This window comes from Mycteria americana, chromosome 4 (assembly GCF_035582795.1).
Source record: "Mycteria americana isolate JAX WOST 10 ecotype Jacksonville Zoo and Gardens chromosome 4, USCA_MyAme_1.0, whole genome shotgun sequence".
In the NCBI taxonomy this organism is placed as follows: domain Eukaryota; kingdom Metazoa; phylum Chordata; class Aves; order Ciconiiformes; family Ciconiidae; genus Mycteria; species Mycteria americana.
The window spans coordinates 6,980,370-6,998,636 of NC_134368.1; the positions used below are offsets into that span (position 1 = coordinate 6,980,370).

The 18,267-nt window shown below is 39.7% G+C and overlaps 1 protein-coding gene across 1 annotated transcript in view; it reads left to right on the top strand.

Moving 5' to 3' along the window:
- EIF2AK3 (eukaryotic translation initiation factor 2 alpha kinase 3) overlaps nt 1-18,267 on the top strand; it is a 45,803-nt gene that overhangs the window by 12,535 nt on the left and 15,001 nt on the right. The window contains exons 3-10 of the mRNA XM_075499506.1: nt 9,564-9,758; nt 11,742-11,872; nt 13,931-14,165; nt 14,432-14,594; nt 15,915-16,052; nt 16,552-16,674; nt 17,274-17,494; nt 17,847-17,959. Coding sequence (XP_075355621.1) covers nt 9,564-9,758; nt 11,742-11,872; nt 13,931-14,165; nt 14,432-14,594; nt 15,915-16,052; nt 16,552-16,674; nt 17,274-17,494; nt 17,847-17,959 — 1,319 coding nt within the window. The remainder of the gene's footprint in view (nt 1-9,563; nt 9,759-11,741; nt 11,873-13,930; nt 14,166-14,431; nt 14,595-15,914; nt 16,053-16,551; nt 16,675-17,273; nt 17,495-17,846; nt 17,960-18,267) is intronic.

The window sequence follows — 18,267 nt, forward strand, 5'->3', positions numbered from 1 at the left end:
AAGGCAAAGTTTTACTCAAGGAAGTGAAGAATAAAATTTTAAAAATTTCTATTAGTACTGTAAAATTACTTTCCAGCAGTAATATGTTGTGACCAGATATAAAGCCCCAAATTGCCACTCTGTTCAAGCAGGCAGAGTGTAAATCGATGGACTTGTTATTGAGGTGACTACTCTGGGGAAAAACCATTTCCTTGCAGGTAAGATGGTATAATTTTAGTTGTCTGGAAGAGTATTCTAGTAGAGTTCCTTGTGTCCTGTAGCTGATCCTTATTTTTGTGTGCTACTGAGACAGAGGTAGATCCACCAGATGCTTTGATAGCTGGAAGTATCATTCCTGTAGAGGAAGACTGGGGCATTATCCAGTTCTCCATTGTACAGATTTTCTGTAATAGTAATGGAATTAAAGTGTACTAAACAAAATACAAGATGTGGAGATTGATAACACCAATTTTGTTGAAGGTTGGAGGTGACCAGTTTAAAACTGAGAATACTGTGTCCTAAGAGATCCTGTGGCAGGTTATCAGCTGCCATCTCGATTCCTCTGCAGGGGAAGGAAATGTGATCCTCTGCTGCCTGCGGGTAGAGAGAGAGAGAGATATTAGTGTCTTAAATGGTCCTGGAAAAGCTCGTAATGAATAAGAAGTGAGTGTCCAGAATTGTACTTCAAAGGAAGATAAATTCTAATTGCAATTGAGGCAGAGAAGGCTTATTATGGCTATCAAGGGGAGTGGAGCCTGTGTTTTGCAAGAAGAGAATAGATGTCACTGCTCTTTAACTACATAGATCTATTATGATTTCTGATGGCACAAGTGGTTCTTTTCATTTCTGTTGCTGGAAACGTGCACGGTGTGCATGGCTGTAAAGAGGTGACAGGCTTGGGAAACTTGCTGGAGAGATCTGTGGATTTCTGAGTGCAGATCTTTGCTGCTTTCTTGGTGAAATGAAAAATACAATTTATAATTCTCCTGAATACAAACTTCTAATGATGTTTAGTGGACAAAATGTCATTGGCAAAAGACTGATTGTTTTAAAATATTTGGATAGCTGGAAGTTGTGCTTTTCTAGGAAATGGAACCAAACTTTTTAATATGAAGTGATAAACCTGTGGAGGAGCGGAATTGCTGACGGATGCCTGAGCTGAGTTAGTGGTTAGTATGATGCAGCATCATGATTTTTGTCAGGGTGAAAAGTAGGGCTATTGCTTAGACAAGTGGTCTTACGTATTTATCAAAACTGCACATCTTCAAAGACAGTCATCCTAGTTCAATGTCTTGTTCAATTAAAAAAACAAAAGACTTCCTATAACTGCAGCTTGGTGCCTTTCTTGCTGACACTTGATGTAGTTAGCACTGATAAAGCTCTGATAAAGTGCTGACGGGTCCTCTAACTTGTACTGCAAGGATGTTTGGGGGGATGACAACTTCCGTTGTAAGACATGTGGGAAGCTACAGAACGAGATCTTGTGGCTTGTATGATATCAGCTCCCAACCCCAATCCTCACAAGTGATGGTCTGCTTTGAACAAAGCCAGGAAAGTTTCTCCAAGTCGCCCTGGGCTAATGTTTATGACCAGCTTTCATCTGTCACGCTGACAGACATGGTCAAAATGCATTGCTGCAAATCTTGGAGAGGACGTTTATTATCAGCTTGCTGTCTGTTGTTTAGTTATTCTTTTAGTAGCTTGTAATTTAATTACATATGGTCCGCTGCATGTTTTGTATTGGCTGTTAAGCAGTTCTAGTGTTTACAGATATTAAAATGGATCAACTCGAGTAATGCCCAGACAAATACCTGTTTCAGCACAGGGAACGAATAACTTAGCTATTTGGAGCTCAGCTGCCCAAAACACAACAAAGTGATTTACTCTGCCCTAAAGCCTTTTTGAACTTTCAGCCAATATCTTTATCTGTAAAAGAAAGTGCCTGTTTCAAGAACTAAGCATTTTAGATGGTTTAGCAAATCATTCCGCTACCAACACAGCTGCTGACATCTCATTTCCGTATTTCTTCTCGACTTTGTCCTCCAGACGCAGGTAACTATTAATCGTTCTGTCAGAGTCACTGCATGTTTCGTTCTCTCTACTTTCTTTGCATCCTTGAAAGAGGAGACTGCGCATTTGCCATGTTCTGTTCTTCTCCTGTACTGGGCTCTGCTTTCCCATAGGAGTTGCTCTGTGACTTAATTTTTCAAGACACACGGACTCTGTGTCCTTAGCTAAAAAAGCACCCTGTCCAGGCAGGGCCAGAGGAAGAAACACATAAGGTCTGGCAGAGATCAGCTTAAATCCTGGACTCCTGAAGTGACATGGGCTTCTGCTATTGCCTGTTCTCCCCATCTCTGAAGAGAAGCATCTTGCTTAGCTCCCAGGTGGTGCCGTAGGAGCCCAAATAGTCTGCAGGAGAGCACTTTGGGGGGTGGAGGTTGTGGTGGAGTTAAAACATCATCTTAAAATGTCCTAATGCTGGAACAGTACCAATTTTGACATGGTGGCTTCTATATAGGGCCTGTTTCTGCAGAGGCAAGTTTCTGGGTGATTTTCATTTTCTTCACTAATCTTCACCCTTATGTGCTATTAGTTTTAAGCAGCTCAGTGATGGGCTCAGTAGCAGCAGCTCTGGTTTGTCTCAGAAAGGACTGCTCTTAAGTTCCAGAAGACTGTTGCTGTCTTTTCTTATTAATAAAACTTGCCATGTTAAAGAGGGGGATGGAATAATGTCAAAATAAAGTCGTTCTTAAAGCACTGTGAGGTTTTTTTTTTATTATTAAGGAGAACAGTTTTTAAAAGTCTGTTACCATGGCAGCAGAGCAGGCTGGCATCTCTGTAGTCAAAACCCCAAGTCTTGTTTGACTGTGATTAAAGTAACAGTGGTACTTTAGTTTGCTAGTCTTCAGAAGAAGGATCTGTTTGATTGCACAGCAAACAGTATTAGGGACCTGATCTTTTTTGAAGCTGGAGCAGTCTAGTTAACATACTGTGGTTTTGCAGTTTTCCTGCATGGCTGCTCAAGAGAGGGCAGAGTAGGACTAATTCTTTTAATGGCAAACTCAAGATGAACAAGATACTGTGCCCCTGATGCTGGAAAGGAGAGTATAATTCTCAGGCTACTGAGCTGCTGTCATCTGTTGCTTTTTGCACTGTTTGTGTAAAAGACAGTTTTGTCAGGACCCTAGTAGCTTGCACCCGATCAGATTTTAAGATCTGAAGTGTAGAATCATGACAGAGATACCAACTATAGTCACTTAGTAAAGTTGTTAGAAGGATGTTGCAGGTGTTGCTTTGAGGAGAGAGAAAAAAGGGAGTTTTCAAACGAGTTCTCTAGTACTCATCCAGGCACAGGATTACAGCATCACTTCATGCGCTCATCAGACGCAAAATACAGGGCCATGGAAGTTATGTTTGTGACTTGGCCCAGTCTTCTCTAACCAATGAAATAGAAACTACCAGCTTGTGGAGTATGGGCGATGGTGGAGGGAGAAGACAGACCATAATAAATATAAACTTCTGTCATATGGATTTTAATGGGGGCAGGAGCAGGGGACCAGTTTGGTCACTTGACAAATCCTGTGAACTCCTGTTTCTGGGTGAGCTGTACAGCCTGATGGTAAAAATCATCCTGAGATTTGAGAATCATCTACACTCGCTACGGCTGCGCAGAGCTGGTGTGCCCTTTTGGTGTGTCGCACCCCAGCTGGGATGAAACCTATTTCCATGGCTTCTCTGATGTGCTGCTCTGGCACAGGCTGGCTCTTCCCTCTTCAGAGGAAGAAGGCCACATAATCCTGCCTCCATAAACTGCTCCACAAAATACTGATTCATCAGATGTCCCAAGTGCAGCCTTTCTTATGGTCCTGGTCTTGAAGATGGTCTCAGCATGTGCACTGGTTAACAGAAGCAGGAGGTAGTCAGGAGCAGGTATGCACTGCGTAAACAAGTGTAGTGCCGAGATCAGAAGTAATGGCATTCACAAGAGGGAAAGTTTCTCTAGACAAAAAAAGCACCTTTTTGTCAGCATTTCCTGCTTCAGCTTCCTCATTGCCCTTGAACGCATCTCAGAAGGTCATTTTGCTGATGTAAATCATGGACTCCCCTTTGCAGTCAATTTTCTTTTTCCTTGGCTGGTTAAACAGCGCTGTATGCTCTGAAGAATACTTTGCTCTTCTACCAGTGCTTTAGGCAGTGGAATAGTTTAACTTGACAGCCTTTGTTTTTCAAAAGATTGTATTAGTGCCTGGGTCTTTGTTCTCTTCTTAAGGAAGCAGTGATATTGTGGGCCTTGCAGAAAGTTTGAAGAGAAATGCCTCCTTAGACTCTAGCTGGCCCCTTCACCCCAGCGTACTCCTATTTGATTAGGGTTTGCCTGTTAGTAATAGTATGCCATCATCCTTGTAGTACCCTGTGCTTCAGGATTTCTGCAGGTAGCTGAAGGGAAAACAGATGAACCAACATCCTGAAATCCAAGCCGAAGAGGAGAAATAACCTCTTATATTGGAAGGAAGTCAAACCAGTGCATCTGTGCAGATACCTCCCTGCACGCATAGCAAAAAAAAAAAAAAAGGCAGACAATAAATCAGTTCCAGACCAACCTGAACGAGGGACATCTCAAGACCTTGCCCAGTGTGTGTATGTACATGTATATATCTATCTCACCTGAAAAATCTGTAAACGTTTATAGTAGGGATACCTGCACTACTGTATGTCTATGAATTTTTTTAAAAAATGTGGAACATTTTTTAAAATGTGGACATTAAATGTGGAACATTTTAAAAAATGTGGAATGATTGCTTTCTTTTTCCCAGATTTGTTTGTGCAGACTCTTGTTTCTACCCTTTAGAGTGAAGCTGCCATATGTGGCTTTTAATATGTTGCCTAGATTAATTTTAAAGGGGCTTAAAAGACACAGTTCTCACTGAGAAGTGGCTTTCTTAAGAACATGCCTGATGTTGACTTCGATCCTGTTTGTTACAGTGATCCTATTGTAGAGATAATCAGAGAGGAAAAAAATTGGTACCCTTATTTAAGATCATATAGGTTAGTCTTAGTTAATTAGTAACTGGAATGTAGAGCTCTCAGTTTGTTGTAAGAATAACATTTGAAAACCACAAGCTGAAGTGTTAGAAAAACATAAAGACATAGCACTTCCTATTCTAAGGAAAATATTTTACCTGTGCTTAATTATTTCCTTGGAGTTATTGGAAAGTCCAGCCCATCTGAAAATGATAATATTGACTGTTTTGGCACCAGACTTGTCTCAGATGTGTGTGAGCAGGTTTGAATTTTGCTTCATATGATAAAGAGTGTTAGGCATGGGAAATGAATGTCACGCTTACTGTTAAACAGCTCGTGGAAGCTTTAGTACTTCAGCTTGTTTTCATCTCTGTTTACACGATTTTTTTTTTCTCCCCCCACCCTCCACTGCTATAAATCAGCAGCTTTCTTCCTGCACCGATCAACCTGCCGTGGAACCTCGCGTGCTGTGCCCTCCTTTCCAGTAAAGAGTCTAGACAGCAAATTCCCTGGTAGCGTATGCCATTTCGGATCGTTATGCCTTTTTGCTTTTTTGTGAAGGCTTTTGAGAAACTGCATTACCTCACCCGTCGGCCTGGAGATTGAGCAGCCAGCGCCGCTGATAGGGCTGCGGCATCCCGCGCCGAGCCAATGGAGAACTTCAGCTTCAAACTCTTCATGAGCAAAAGAGCAGCGTCTCATTTAGGGCTCGATAGTTAATGTGGGGGTTTTTTTTAAGTGTTACTTCTGAAAGACAAGCCACTTAACAATTATGTGCCATATTGCTGACCAGTGAAGCTGAACAAATAGCTATTTACATTGACAGATCAGAGGAATGTGTAAGTGCATCGTGGTAACCTACATTTTCTGTGCCAAGAGATTTGCAGCTGACTGCCTGGGTGACTCACTCCTTGGATTAGGAGATGAGGTAATGCTTTTGAGATACAGGGTGATGTCATTCCTTTACCTGAGCTGCATGCCGATGCTAGTTGCTAGTACTTTCAAGGAAAGTCCCTTTGCTGCTTCTGATGTACTAGAGAATGAGCTGCATAACTCAGATAGGAGTTGTTATTATTAATGTCTTTCTAAAGCTTCTGGCTAAACTGCTCATTTAGAAGATGTCAACACAAGTGCCCACAAATGCCTTTTGTTACGTGCGTGTGTGAGTATGCGCACCTGCAAGTGTGCACATTTGCATACCTGCCCCATTCTTCAAATAAAGCTATTTTAGTAAAAGTGGACCTTTGTGGTAATCAGGTGCAGTCCCTTGTCAGCACCCTGTCATGTAAACCCATTTATAGATAGATTCATCTTAAAAGAAGGTGATTTTTTTTTTTTTCCCCTCTGTTCTGTTTCTGTTATGAAATACCACATTTGTGATGGTTAGTAACCGAAATGTCTAGCTTGCACTTACGGTCAGTTTAACCCCATCTACTTGTACTCTGGCATTGACCTTCAGTGCAATAGCTCTTCCTGCTGCCTGTGCTCCCTTTCCTGATGTGTTCACCGACAGCAGTTGTGTCTTTTCTCAGCCTTTCTTTCCCAATGTCACGCAGGACATGCTGCTCCCGTAGGTGCCCTCAAGGCTGGGAGCACAGGCAGGTGATCAGCAGAGCTGACCGAAACGGTCTCGTCTGTCCTCCGCAGCTTATGGGGGTCAAGGTTTTAACAGATGAGCAGGCAATGCCCCACTGTCGGGGAACTTTTGAAGGCATACAAGCCATGACCTGATTTGACCCATATCTTGGGAGTATACAAGTGCGTGTTGCTGAGCGTGCTTCATGCGTGTTGGGAATTTGGGTGTGTGGTTCCCAGAAATGGCCAATGTTTTGCCTGTTGTTTGCTAGTGGAAAATTTCCTACTCAGGCCCTGGAGCAAGACCTTCAGGACAAGGGAAGCGCTTAAGGTGATGTGTGTCACGGTGTCCCCAGAGCTCACAGAGTTACCCACCGAGAGTCCCCCTTGCTCCGCAGTGATTCCTGGGCAGTTTGCACCGCTGCCTCCTCTCTTCACAAACTGATGGGAAGGTCTGCAGCCCTTGGAGCAAGCTGTGTTACAGAGTTATTGCGGTTGTGGCTTCCAGCAAGCGTATCTGAAAGTCTGAACTTGCAAGTGGCTGTCTAGCTGCCACTGGCACACATCTAGTTTGACCACGCTATATGAATTTAGCTGACTGATGGCCAGTAGAATTTCTTCAGGATCCGACTTGAAGTCAGTTGATGGCCGGGCTTGGTCTCTGTGTGCTGAAACAGTGGTACAGGAGCTGGTTTGGCTTTTATAAGCAGCTTGGAAAGCTGCTTATAAAAAGAACCTTTGCTGTTCATTCTTATTTATATATGGAATATCTTATATTGCTGGAGGTGAGCGTGGGCCTCCAAACTACTTGCAGGTATCTGGACCATGTGCAGGAGGAAACTTTACAGAGGATTTATTGATGCAAAGTAACAGCTGCACAGGCTAAAAGTTGTCATCAAAATTATTATGCGTTTCTGAAAGAATATATTACAAAAATATTTTATTACATTACTCTTCTGTGTTGAATGTTTTAACAAAATACTCCAACGTGGTTACAGCTGCAACTTTGGCGCTGGCATCTTTTGTTTTTAAAAAGGTATTTTCTGAAATCTGCATGCTTTTGTTTCTCAAGATCACAAGGTTGCTCTTGAATATGAAGGTTTACATAAGCATTACTTGTTTGCTTTATTTTTCCACTGATCAGGTGATTTCTACAAATGACCTATCCCTGCACAAATTTTTGATTTTTTTGTTGGTTTATTTCTGTAACCATATGTATAGAGCTGTGTGTGTGTATATTTTTCCTCCCCTATGGTAGGCCATAATGCAACATTTCGTGTGCATCACAGATCTCATGCAATGTCTCTTCCAGGATGTTTGGCCTTTGTTGCCGTAAGGTAAATATCTGGGAGGGAAAGAACATAACCTCATTTTGCTTTGTAAAGAACTTTGCAGCTACTCTCAGGGGGTTATTTTTATCATCTCTTCAGTTACACATTGTGCTCCTGAGAGGAGTTTTTATTTTAATTGTCAGTCATCATGAGGCTTTTCAAAGCCAGAAAGCATTGGTGTTGTATCCTTTAGGGATCTTAAATACAGTCACCAGCATTGTCAGGTAACTCACCTAAGTTTTCTCTTTGAATGAGATGTGTCAACCAGTGCAGGAAGAGGTGTTAGTCATGACATGCACACATTTACAAGATCTGTCTTTCCCTCTCTGTTTAGGTGAATCCCCACTTTGCTTAATGCTGGGTCTGTGACCCAGCTAGAGGAAAAAAAAGTCTCATGTTAGAGAGAATTTTAATCATGTGGAAGATGTGGTTTCAGATCCTCACAGTGGTTCCAGAAATAATAACCAGAAACCTTCTGGATCTTTTGTATGGCTTTGTAATACACATCTGTGCCTTGGAGTCTGAGCAGGAATATTTTGTTTGAAGTGACTAATATACATGTACCAGAAGTAGTCTTTAAATCCTAATGTGTAAAGTATCTGAATTTAATATAATTATGTTGTAGGATACTGCCCAAATGGACAGAGGTTCTGAAAAAACATTAAAATCTTCCATGTTAATCCATATCCTCAAAAGCTAAGATTATGCGGATTACAGTTTCTCACTGTTCTTGATGGGCACAGCCACAGTGGCTCCACAGTATTAGTTATGGTCTATCATGCTGATAATGAGTTTCTTAATAAGTCCCTTAGTACTCATTGACAATGACTCATACTTCCGAACTAGGATCTCCTTGGAAATCTCAGTGTAATGGATGAAACGCTGTATCCTGGTGAAGATTTTTTTTTTTCCACTTTTTTTACATTTTGTGTGTTTAAGAAAAAAACCAGGCAAGTTTTAAAGGAACAGTATACTTAAACAGAAGAAATTCTGGGGAGGAGAAGTTAGATTTAACTGTCTGGAAAGGCAAAGGTGAAATGTGAGCTCTAATCTCAATGATAATTGCTCTCTCTGCTTTACAGGAGGATAGATATTCTGGAATAGTCATTAATTTTAAAAGAGTTCACATACAGCCTCAACTTTTCTTTTAAAACTGAATTCAGCCTTCTGATCTAGAGAGAATGATTGATTCTGTGTTTAGCAGTAAAATAGCTCTGGAAAAAAACCAATGAAGTAGAACTTTACCTACAATGCCATTGTCTTGAAACTATCACAATCTGTAAAATTTGCACTTTAACCAGTGACTGTCTCTTCAAGAATGTTTCTCCCTGTATCGTATTTTCTACAGTTTGGATGAATACTAATCTATGAACTGATTGAGCTTTAAAATGTTTTGCTTAAAGTGCAAGAAGTGTCACACTAAACTGTTTAACTAAGAATAGTGAAATATGGATTTGATTTGAATGCCTGAAAGCTTTCTGTCTTCAGTATAACTTGGAAAAATAAAACTCTGGGATACGAAACCATAAAATAGGACACTGGAATATAATGCACTATACTGGCTTATACAGCACTTCTGTTGGCATTTGTGATCTGTGTGTTTTGATAAAATTGTGGTTAAATGGTAGCTAACTTTCAATTCAATTATTTTAGGTATTTGGAAATAAGATGATAATCCCTTCCTTGGATGGGGACCTATTCCAGTGGGATCGGGATCGAGAGAGCATGGAAGCAGTTCCTTTCACAGTTGAATCTCTTCTTGAGTCATCCTACAAATTTGGCGAGGACGTTGTCTTAGTTGGGGGAAAGTCTTTGACGACCTATGGGCTGAGCTCATACTCAGGGAAGGTAAGAGCCTGAAAAGTTGCCTTGCGTATGTGTGTTTTGAGCACTGTCTTGGAAGCAGGTTGCTCTTGAGATTTAAACTGCAGTACAGCTCAAGTATACGACTGCATGGCACAAAAGAGCAGAATCTGAGTTTCTTGGGCAACAAATGCAGCGGGCTGGAGTAAGGCTAACAGCTGGTGCAGTTAGATGGTATGGCTGAGCCCCTCACTGCAATCTCCTCCTGCCTGTGGGCTCCTGCTGTATCCCCTGTGCTGACTTTAACACTTGTCTCACCCTTTGCTAAGCTGATTCAACTTGCTAACCCAACAGAGAACTGTTCCTTTTTATTGGATTAGTTTTGTGCTGGGTTAGCTGTAGCCAGCTCAGCAAGGGGTTGGGGAGTGCCAGAGCCAGCACAAGGGAAGGGACAGGGGTTTTGTGACCAGAGGTGAGCAAGGGGAAAAAAGATGACCCCTTTCTACTGAGCTTGGAGAGGAGTTCAGCTTTATCATCTAGCTCTGCTTGAAGTAGACTTTGCTGTCCAGCCTACTGCATATCAAAGAAGGCTTCAGGGGACACACTTTTTTCACAACTGATTTCAGGTTTTTCACAACTAATGAGTGATAGCTGGCTGAAAACAAGAAAAACATTCAACATATGCAAAATTTTAAGACTTGTAGTTGTCAGTGAGTTTACTATCTCTTAGAATAAATTCTCCTTTCATTTTAAAGTCATATGCAAAAGTTAAGTTGAAAACTACTTGCTATCCGACTAGTTCAGAAGGTATTTTTCTTCTGAAATCCATTGGTTAAAAGTTGTATATATTGAAAAAACACAGAAGATGAAAAGGCTAGAAAAAGCACAGGAATTAATTGCATTATTCAGAGTTCTAGAATTGACATCCCCCTTCCCCTCCTTAATGTCAGATGTCATTAAAATGCTTGTAGATACTTTGTGTAGTGAAGAACAGACATTTGCTATATCAGAAACATTGGTGCATTTTAAAACAAGTTCAAAAAATAGATTCAGTTTAAAAATTTTAAACTTCCAATGTTTGTTTTCCAGAAAATCATTTTTTTTTTTTCATTTTGGCCATACATTTTAATATAGAACACTTCTATGGCATGGTATAGAGTGATCACTAGTGATAAAAAGCATAGACCCAAAACAAGAGTTCATTAAATCATTTTGATTTCCTCATTGATAGCAGAGGGCACTGTGTACCGACTGCTTCTGCCCCGTGTTCAGGAAGCGGAAATTTTGGTTTCTGCTTTGATTCCTGGCTTACGCTCACAGTAGCAAAGGTGCCTCATACAGAAAATAGTGCCCGACTTTTCCTTGTTAAGAGTTTGGGTAGTTTGTTGTCTTTGGCAGTATGATGTTGATTCAGACTTCCCGAAAGTGTATTCAACTCCCTTTTCAAAATACAGGTGCCCATATAATCCAAATTCTGTTTGAGATGGGGACTGTTGCAAAGTCTGTGTGACTGTGAGAGAGTTAAATAATGTCTTCTTTCCTGTTTAGTAGCTGACAAGGCAAAGGAGGAAGGTTCTGTGCTGTTATATGAATCAATAGTACTTCATTTGAAGCTAATAGAGTTATGATGAAACAAATACGGCACGAAAGCAGAATTATGCTGTGGGTCTTGTAGGAATGTTCTTTCGATGTCCATAGAAATAGTGGAAAAAGAGACAGCTAAGATTTCTTTCTGTTAGAAGTAGAAATACGTGCAAAATATAGTCAAAAGGTAGTCAAAATAGTCCAAACTGTAGACTTACTAGAATCTTTTCAAAATTCTAGTTCTGAAAATCCCTTATCTCTTAAACCAGGCTTTTCAACATCCCTCAAGTCAAGCATCTAAAATCACGGAGCTCCAAATCACCCGTGAGCCAAAAAATGTGTTGTAAGGATTGTTAGCTTTGATATTGCTGTTGATTACATTTGTTTGTCTTGAAGTTCTTCAGACCTTCCAAGCATGTGCGAGTCTCTTGCCTTGTCCCTTAGGTGAAGTACATCTGCTCAGCTATGGGCTGTCGCCGGTGGGATGACGATGAAACGGAACAGGAAGAGACGCTCCTATTACACCGAACCCAGAAAACAGTCCGTGCTGTTGGACCACGCAGTGGCAATGAAAAGTAAGTGTAAGAATTGTTCAGAAACAATCCAACAGTTATAAGTTCTTAATACGTAATGTTTTAAGGATTTGACCTTCTTTTTACTCTCATTAGACTAGGAATTGCACAAGGGAGTTTACATTGTCAACCACAGGAATGTACCAGACTAGGCTAGGATCTAGTCCCGTTGCTCTTCAGTGCTTTTGAAAAATGTCTTGAGCTTCAGTGTTATAGATGATTAGACAGAAAAGATATGTGCACATATTTATTCCCTTTAAATCAAACGAAAATTACTTTCCTTGTCCTTGCATACCTCCAAAGAGTTTGTCACTGCTCTACTACACAAGGCAAATGTCACTAACATTTGTTCCAGCTGTTGATTTTTGTACAAAAGGAGACAGTTTAAAAGTCTTCTTATGACCTACTGATTCACTTTTAAGTTCTTTACCTGCTCGTGGTAACTGTCACTGTTTTTTTTTATACTTGATGTCTTTAGCTTTCATTTTAAATTGATATTTTAAAATGTCTTCAGTCTTATTTTTTAAAAGTCCCATTCTTAAATCTACTTTGTTCATTTCATAATGAGGTGGTCTGTTCTTTACAACCTGTAGAAACTGGTCTAGTCTGTGACTTTCCTAATCCTGTCACATTGAAGTTTTAATACATCAAGTTTTCTATAAAAATACAGACATGTATTCTACTAAAAAGAATCCAAAACCCACTTCATAAAATACAGGTTTAAAAGGCTGGTTGCCATACATGTATACAATAACTGCTCAACAATTTATTGGAGAACTAGTCATTCCCTGTTTCCCTGCTCCCTCTTCTGTTTGCAGCAGGATTTGACAGGTTGTGCATCTGTAGTGTATCAGAGACAACCTAATTAGAACTCCAATAGATTAGCAGATCAGATCTCTGAAAAGAGAAGTCTTGGGTTCCGTGCTTCTTGGAGACTGATATTGGCAGGGAGAGGTATGTCATAAAAACATGCTTTTTCCTTCAGACATCTCTTTCAAAAACATAGTATGACATTTTGTGCACCAGAATCCTCCTGTGTTTGTAGTCAAAAACAGAGGTGCTTTCCTGGTGACACGGTATGGCTGCTATGGAGTTTACAGGATGGATCTGGGTTTTTAATCCAGAGAAAGAAAAACTTTTAATAAATCAACTGAATGTATAAAATATGCCAAACTTTTACCATAAGGGTATAAATTCTTTAAGGAGACATTTTGGGCTCCTGGTGGTTGCCAGACTGGTCCTAAGAAACTTTGGGTACCCAAACATACTGTTTAAGAAATATTTTCTCCCTTCTTGCTGTTCAAGACACAAACTTGCCATCCTTTCCCATCTGTATCTTCTCTACAGCACCGGGCTATATAATGGAAAAGAAAAGAACTATTCTTTCTCTTTCTGAAAATAATTTTCAGTTTCTGCCCTAATTTGTTGGTTTACAAAAATTAAAGAGCTTTTGGCTATGCAAGACAACTCTGTGTTCCTTATACAGTTGTCTTTTTTCGGTATTAACCTATGGGACATGAGTGGTCCTGGTTTCATGAAGTACCTGTCAAAGAGATCCTGTGTTAGGTTGTGTGTGGGATTAAAACAAACAAAAAGCATTGTCCCTCCCTCAGCTTGAAAAACCTTACATTTCAAATTAAATCTGCTTTATTAACAAAGAGAAATATGTCTTGTGTAGAATGCTGCTTCCTAAATACTTTATATCTGTTGCTTTCATCAGCTACATAATGTTTTCCTACTAAACAGACCCAGCTGTACTACTTGATGATTTTAATTGCCCTCTCCATATACTAAACCTTTAATGCCATTGGCCCTACTTCACCAGCTGTTTTCTCAACTCACCCATCATGTTGGACAAGACTTCTCAGCTTGTTTGGTTTGTATTCTGCATTAGCGCTCCCCCTCCTGGTACAGTTGTGTTCATCTGACAATCTGAGAGTTTACTGTGAAAATATGAGCCAAATATAGGTAATTCAGTTTAAGAAACTTCTGGATGGAAGATTAGGGACTTCCTTGGAATATATTAGTTGTTTCTACAAAGTTTTTCTCTTTTTCTTTAAGGTGGAATTTCAGCGTTGGTCACTTTGAGCTGCGCTATGTCCCAGATATTGAAACTAGAGCAGGATATATTGAGAGCAATTTTAAATCAAGTATGAACAAAGAAGAAACAAAAATTATTTCAGATGTGGATGAGCAGGAAGCTATGATGAAAGATACGGTGATAAAGGTCTCAGTAGCTGACTGGAAGGTGATGGCTTTTAACAAACGAGGAGGACATCTGGAATGGGAGTACCAGGTAGGGGAAAAGACAGAATATTATATGTTACAAAAGCAGAAGTTTTGCAGCATCATAGATGATGTCTTTCATCTTGGGTTTCAGGTGCTGTCCGTGTCAAGAAGCACACATCTGCTTGTAATTTTTTTAACCTAAGTTCTGACTTTGAGCTGCTACATCTGTTACAAAAACTAAAACCAGGAACATGAGCACATTGTTTAGCATTGTTCTTATATAATATCTAGTTAATACAACATTAATTTTCCAGTTACCCCTCTCTTCTTCAGTTTTGCACTCCAATTGCTTCTGCATGGCTGGTTAAGGATGGCAAAGTAATTCCAATCAGTCTGTTTGATGACACAAGTTACACTGCAAACAATGAAGTATTGGAAGATGAAGAAGATCTTGTGGAAGCTGCCAGAGGGGCCACAGAATCCAGTGTCTATTTGGGTGAGACACCAACTGCAGCATTTTCTGTAGTAAATGTTATTCTTTTCTCTGTTGAGGTTGTCGTAAAGCAGATCTTTCTGCAGATTACAGTTAAGAGGAGCTGTAACATGTCCAGTCTGATATTCTGCATAACGAAGGCTGTTAAATTTAACCCACATTGCTTTATAAAGCCCAAAAATTGAGGCTTCACTAACATATATATCCCAGAAAGGCACCTTGACTTCATTTAAAGACTTTCAAAAGGTAGAGATGTGTTCTCATCTCTTCCAAGCCTGCTCTGGTCATCTTTGCTGTTGTCATTCAAAGTCAGAGTTCTGTGTGCCAATCTTAGAAATTCTGACAATTACAGAAGGTACAGTATACCTTTGGCTATGGCAGTATTAGTATCTATGACTGTTTAGCCTAAACAGTGATAGTTAAAAGATTGATTTTTTTCTTTTTTTTTTCTTTTTCAAAACCAAAACATTTCAAAACCATAAATCTTTTCCATTTTGATTCTGAAATGTTTGTTGCTTTGTATTTTCAGTACATTGGAGATGATTGAAAGTCTCGAAACTTTTTCAAGATAGGTTTGTAGCTAACAAGGCAGTCTTACTGCTCGGTAAGCAATAAGCAATGTCTCACTCCAGCCCGCTGATTTGTTACACTCATTTTTTCCTCTACGCTGATTACACTAACTTACCATGAAGAAATTTCAGTTAAGACTTTATGTGGCTAAGTTTTCATCCAGCTGTCAGAATTAATTTGATGTGGTTTGTGACAATGTGAAATAGAGTGGCCGCAGGTCCTTCTTCCTCTCAGCTGTCTGTCTGTCTCTGGGAGGTAAACATGCTTTGGTTTTCTAAGACTTTGTTTGCCTTAGCCTTTTTCTGTAAGTCTTTACACCTTGTAGCTTTCCTGTTAGTGGTTACACAGGTAAAGAATAACACTAGGAAGAAGCCGGATTGTTCCAGCCTTCCTGGTAATGGCTGTTGAGGAGTAATCTGTACCAGCATTAACAAGGGTAGGAGGTTTGAAAGAAGTCTTACCTATGCAAAGCCCAAGCTGCTTTATAGCTCTTAAAAATTGCTGGCATTTTTCTGTAGCACCAGCTCTCCAACAGTGAAAATGAGATGTCCTGATCTCTTGCTTTTCTAGAACAGAGGGAACACATTACTTTTTCATCCAGCCTAGCAATCAGAGTCAGTATTTCAGATGCTCAGAACATAAAGAAATATTTCAAAAAAGTTTTTAACCACATATTTTTAACTGGGCAGTTTTATTCTGGGGGTGAAGAGAACTAAATCTTCAGAATAATATGCTCTCTGGTTTATTACTTAGGTATGTACAGGGGCCAGTTGTATCTTCAGTCATCGGTCAGAATTTCTGAGAAATTCCCAACCAACCCAAAGGCTCTGGAATCCAGGAAGGATAATGCAATTATTCCTCTTCCCAAAATCAAATGGAAACCTTTAATCCGTAAGTAACAATTCAGAGTTTCATTTACTGTCTTAGCTCTGAAAAGACAGGACATCCTTCTGATTTCCAATATGTTTCAACCTAGTCTAGTGTTTCCAGCTGTAAGTCAGTTCAGGAACTATCTCCGTGCTTCATTGTTTAATTTTTTCTAATTAAATATTTAATGTCTGCTTTCTTTTTTATGGATTTGACAGGGTCTTTTTTAATAATGAAATGTTGGGTCTTCTAAATCAAATTTTTCAACAAAAAGAGGAAGAAGTTTTTTGCAGCGATGTGAATGAGTGAATTGACTTGTCCAAAACTGGTATTTTGGCAAGAAGGAGAAGTGTTAAGTAACTGTTACCTTAAAAACTGTTACCTTCTTAGTATTTGCTTGCATTAATTTTGGTTCTCATGGTCTGGTCCAAGAGACATTTTTTATGCAATTGGAGTTCTCATTAAATTAATACAAGAACAGAGTTTTTATAACAATTCAGCTCAGAAACTTCTCTATGCTTAGATTCTCCTTCCAGGACTCCAGTGTTGGTGGGGTCTGATGAGTTCGATAAGTGTCTCAGCAATGACAAGTATTCTCATGAGGAGTACAGTAATGGAGCACTTTCAGTTCTGCAGTATCCATACGGTAGGTGGAAGTTGCAAATTTTGAAGTGTTTCAAATAGCCAGGTTTACCCATTTATTATCTGTGAAATTCAGTAATTGGCCATTTATTTGATCTTAAATATGAGTATTTTTTTTAACGTTTAATGAACTAGGAAATTATTGCCCAAACTAGGATTTCCAAATTGTGGTGTATGTACAATTAGTGCCACACAAAGCACTTCAGAGTGCCAGAAATTGCTACTGCAGAGGTATTGTGTGTACTGCCATTGCCACTGGGTAGTTGGTCTGAGTGGACAACGCTTGTGAATTATTTTTTTCCGAATTTGCTAACAGTGCTAGAGACTCAGCCTGACGGTAAAACATTCTCCATATGGAAGATACTCTGCTTTAAATCTATCAGTGGTCAGCCCTTCTGAAGTGGTAAACTTTGATGGGAGACCTAGTTGCTGTGGAGTCCACAACCTTGATTAACTGAATTTGCTTATGTGCCATTTAAAATCATGGGGCATGCAATCAAAAATACCCTGTGTCTGTTGAGGAAGCGTATTAATGAGAAGACAAAATTGTTTTGTAGTTACCTGCAAGTAACTCTATGCCCTCTTTGTGTCTTTTATACACAGATAATGGTTATTACTTACCCTACTACAAGAGAGAGAGAAATAAACGTAGCACCCAGATCACTGTTAGATTTTTTGATGATACGAATTACAAGAACATTCGCAAAAAAGATCCTGTTCTTCTGCTTCACTGGTGGAAAGAAATTGTTGGCACCATTATATTTTGCATTGCGGCCACAACTTTTATTGTACGCAAACTTTTCCATCCCCATCCTTACAGCAGAGTAAGTATTTTTTTCTGAACCCTAAATACAGAAGGTATTATTCTAGCCTTTTTTTCAGTTTTGAGTCTGCAATGAGTAGTATTAATAAGTTAATAACTAATGAGATAACAAAATCAAAAGCCTAAATTTATTGTTTAATCTATCTGTGAAGGCTGTCAGCTGCCATGTACAATTTGCTTAACTGCTTCAGCAAGCAGATTAGACTGCTTCAACCATATCTGACGTCTTCGGAGATACGTACACTGAAATTATTTAACGCCATATCTAGTGGTACAGACTGGTCTCAAGTACTTAAGGAGCTGAATTTTTTTGTTTATTTGTTTTTTGTTCTTGTTTTGGTAACCCTTGTTAGCTCCGGAAGGAATCTGAAACACAGTGTCAGACTGATAGTAAATATGAGCCCACTTGTGGAGATGTTAAAGACAGCAGCTGGAGTGACATCAAGAACTCTGGATATGTGTCAAGGTGAGCTCAGTTCAACACAACAAGTACAGGGTTTTTAGTCAGTGTGATAACTAATACTATCTGGAGGAAAGAGTAGGTGTTCACTTGTTCTTACCTACCCTAGTCCTCCGACTTCGCGGGATAATCCGCAACTGACACAAAGAACCCTGTCACCCCATTACCAATGGGAGATTGCAGTTATGATTAGTCTAAGCAATCCCGGAGAGTCTACAGGATACCTGTGATCAGGAATGTTGCTGTCGTATTTCCTGCTGATAAGTGAAATGGAAGATTGATTCGTGAAGGTCTTAATCAGTGTTTACTCCCTC